The 3,908-nt window shown below is 46.9% G+C and overlaps 1 protein-coding gene across 1 annotated transcript in view; it reads left to right on the plus strand.

Annotated features, from left to right (window-relative positions):
* Positions 1 to 3,908, plus strand: part of LOC111817578 — a 139,262-nt gene that overhangs the window by 124,553 nt on the left and 10,801 nt on the right. Inside the window, exons 5-6 of the mRNA XM_023718820.1 lie at positions 2,555 to 2,681; positions 3,349 to 3,553. Coding sequence (XP_023574588.1) covers positions 2,555 to 2,681; positions 3,349 to 3,553 — 332 coding nt within the window. The remainder of the gene's footprint in view (positions 1 to 2,554; positions 2,682 to 3,348; positions 3,554 to 3,908) is intronic.

The following is a 3,908-nucleotide window of genomic DNA, read 5'->3' on the forward strand; positions in this document are numbered from 1 at the left end:
CAGCCCACCAGGGGGCAGGGCTGGCTGGCATGTGGTGCTGGGGGATTGAACCGCGGTCCCTGTGCTTTGCCAAGCTTGTTCCAAGTAGGTGCTTTAGAACACTGAGCCATCTCACCAGCCCCTCTGCCAGTGAATTTTTATTTTACTTATTACACTTTTTAGTTCAGTATTTCCGTTCCACACTTTTTTGTACCTGTTTGTCTGTTCTCACTTTCCATTCACTTCAAGAGTGTTGCCTTTCCTTCTTAGCCCACAGTTAAACATGTCCCGCTTTGTAGTTTCTGCATGACAACCCCAGCGGCAGTGTCGTCTTGCTGTCAGCCTACTTCATCTTTTTCCTTGCAGATTGAGATGCCACAGCTCTTTCCATAATAAGTAATTTCAGATTGTATCTTAGACATTCCGAATATCATGTTAAGAGATTTTTAAGCCTTGTTTCCTTCCTTTGAGAATAATTAATCAAGTTTTTCAGCAATTAACCCAGTTCAGTTCAGGCTACAAGTTCTGCTGGTCTTGTGGGACTGTTTCTTAGGTCTGTTTGGATTTCAGCTGTGCAGTGACACTGGGCAATACGGACCCGGGGCCAGCCGAGGAGCGGCTCGAGGGCGGCAGGCTTCTCGCTACAGTCAGCTCCACCTGTGCGTGCGCACGTGTGAGGCCAAGCTCTCACACAGGACCCGTAGGAGCATTTTCCTAAGCACACACTCTGTACTCTTCCAGACACCTCCGGGTCTCCCTCGTCTCTTGCCTGGAAAGCTTAAGCATTGTTACTCCCACTTTGCCACACACTTCTTGCAGTTTGTCTGCCTCTAGAGCCAAATGGCAGGAGAACAGAGAAAAGTAAAGAGGTTTCTCCCCAACACCTTTGGACCTCAGTTACTCTGCTCAGAGAGAATTCTTCGCCCTCGGGGTTTTAAGTACCTGCTTGGCCAACACTGCTCAAGGGCTGGAATGGGAGAAAGCAATATCAAAATCCCCAATATTTTCTCCATCCCCCTCTGTCCCTGGGATACTTTTCCCTCTTCAGAGCAGAAAGGCTTCTTTAGGAAGCTTTATCATAATCGAATTCTGCCAGTGAATGTTTTATTTCACTTATTACACTTTTTAGTTTAGTATTGGTTTTGGCCATGACCGCTTTCAAGCTGCTGTGTTCAGGTAGGAGTTGCCACGGAAGAACAAAACAGGAGACACGACCGGATCAGGGTCAGCTCCCGCCCACCTGCTCCTGTTCATCTTCAGTCCTCCGGTAGCCGGCCTATTCAGTTTGTCCAGTATTTTTAGTTGCATTCAAGTGGAGCAGATGAAGTGGAGTATACTAGGCCATCATAAGCTTTCTTTACATATTTTTGTTTCTAGCAATTACTAAAATAATTTTCTAAGCACTGTTTGCTTAATAATGTGAAGAACAGGACCAGCCAAAAAGCTCAGCGGATTAAAGTGCCTGCAAGCAGGCACAGCGTCCGAGAACTCAATCTCCGGGCCTGCCATGCTGGCCCTGCACCCCCGGACACACTGAGACAGCAATTGAGACTGGGAGTGGTGGCGCACGCCTGTAATCCCAGTTCTTGGGAGGCTGTAAACAGGTGGGTCTGATCTAGTAGTAAGACTCTGAACATCCTGTCAACCCTTCCCTAAAAATAAAAAAATTAACAATAATAATGCGAATACAAAAGTAAAAAGATAACAAGCTTTTGTATGAATACATACCACAATTCTTTTTTAATATAGTTAGTACAGGGTCTACAGGGTCTCATTATACAGATAGGACTCGTAGCAATCCTCCTGTTTTCAGCCTCCCAAGTGCTGGGATTACAGGTGTACACTACCATGCCCAGTCCCTATACCACAATTTTTAAGTCAATATAATCCTATTATAAAATAGAAAAAGAAATTAAAGAAGTCAAACTTATCTCTGGACCATGAGAAGATAAAGAAAAGAACAACAACCCTTCTTTTCCCAAGACCACGAGCAACACAAGTCATCTTAACTGTTGGATGAGTGGTGGCCCTTTTTCTCTCTCTTGTTTTTTTCTTTCTCGTTATTTGGGACAGGGTCTTGCGATGTGGTGCAGGCTGGCCTTGAACTCACTTATGTAGCACAAGCTGGCACTGAATTCACAGTGATCTTCCTGTGCCAGTCTTCTGAATGTTGGGGCTACAGGTGTGCACCACACACCTAGCCTTAGTGTCATTCCATGACTAGGAGGTGCTACAGCCCTTCTAAGTTGCATTTTAGTTAGGTACGCCACAAATAATATGCCTGAGCTACAACCAACTGGGTGGCTGACTAGCTGGGGCATACTTGGGTGTCTGGAACCTCAGTGGTCTTCACTTCACGTGACAGAGTTGTAGACCAGCCTGCCGAACGTGCATCTGACCACACACACTGGCACTGAAGACAAGTGTGTGCACCACCTCCTGGAGCCGCGTGCATCTCGGCTGTGGGCTCTGCCCACAGGAAAGGGCCTGTGGAACTAGAGAAATTCAGCGGTGGCCAGGACAGCCTGCTGTCTGTTTGCTTCACCCACCCTCTCTGCCTCTCCTCCTCTCCCAGGGCCGCAGGAAGATGAGTGTCGCCTCTCCAGAGTCTCTGCATCTCCCAAGAAGAAGCTGCGCACTGTCCCAGAGTGCTCCCACAGGACTGAACCATGCGGGCAGGCCGGAGCGCACAACTGATGCTGGTGAGCTGCTTGCCTCTCTTGCATTACGTACTTGGTGCCTGGCAAGGAGGACAGGAGTATTTGTGGTGGTTATGTCTTGTTGTCTGACAAAATCAGTGTGCAGATGAAAGAGTAAGTGTCTCCGTCTTTGAATTAGAAAGCGTGCTTGGTAGCCAGAGTAGGGAACTTTTTTTTTTTTCCCCCAGAACTGGGGATTGAACTCAGGCCCTTGCATTTGTCAGGCAAGCGCTTAGTCTACTGAGCCATCTCCCCGGCCCCCTAGGGAACTTTTTAAAACTGTCTGGAAATAAGATTGCTTTGTTTTGGAGTATAAGAAACTGAACTCAGGACCTTGCACTTGCCAGGCAGGCAATGAGCCACTGATTATATTCCTGGTACATAAAATGATTTTGGAGGTTGGTTCAGGTTCCGATTTGAATTCTTTCAACAGCTGAAGCCAAAACACAGAAAAATGAGTTCTCCTCTAGTGTACGCCATGAGTTCACTCTGTTAAAAATGTGGAGAGAGGGGTTGGAGGACAGCTGAAAAGCAGTTTGCCTAGGATGTATGAGGCCCTGGGTTCTACCTCCAGCACTGAAGAGGTAAAAAGAAAAAACCCCGGAGAGTGCTGAAAACAGTCTGTGGGAAGCTCTGCCTGTCAGAAAGCTTTCTCCACGTGGTGTCCCAGAGGTAATGCGAGGCTGGCCGGAGCTGCTGCCCTCTGTCTGCGACTCGGTGCTCAGCACAAAGCCCGGCATCGGCCCTGTGGAGCGGGCAGGGCCAGCAGCGACCTGGGAGTTCAGCATGTCCATCGTGTGCCTGCCACCTCCACACTGCTGGAGCTTAGGAGGTGTCTGCCGGCTTTGCCCGGGAACTTTCCTGCTGCCCTTTAGGCGTGTGGCTATTTCACACACTGTAGGGCACCTTTTTCTTCAAACCAAGAACATTGTTGCTGTGTCTTCTGCTGGTTCCGATGTCTCACACTAGTAAAGAATTTTCCTGATTTATTTATTTTTATTTTAAAGAGGAAAACAAAACAAAAACAAGAACAAGAACAAAGACAGAGCAACATGAACAATAAAAATGATACAGAAACTCAAAACAAGAACAGAAAATTAACAATGGTTCTTATATTATATATGGCTATCATCAAATTTGTTGCTCAGATTACCAGATACAGGCATGCAAGATTGGTCAAGCAACCGAACATTAATTCTTCCTTTCAGTAAACCTTAAGTTATTCCTTGT

This window comes from Octodon degus, unplaced genomic scaffold (assembly GCF_000260255.1).
Source record: "Octodon degus isolate 3935 unplaced genomic scaffold, OctDeg1.0 scaffold00062, whole genome shotgun sequence".
NCBI classification, from domain to species: domain Eukaryota; kingdom Metazoa; phylum Chordata; class Mammalia; order Rodentia; family Octodontidae; genus Octodon; species Octodon degus.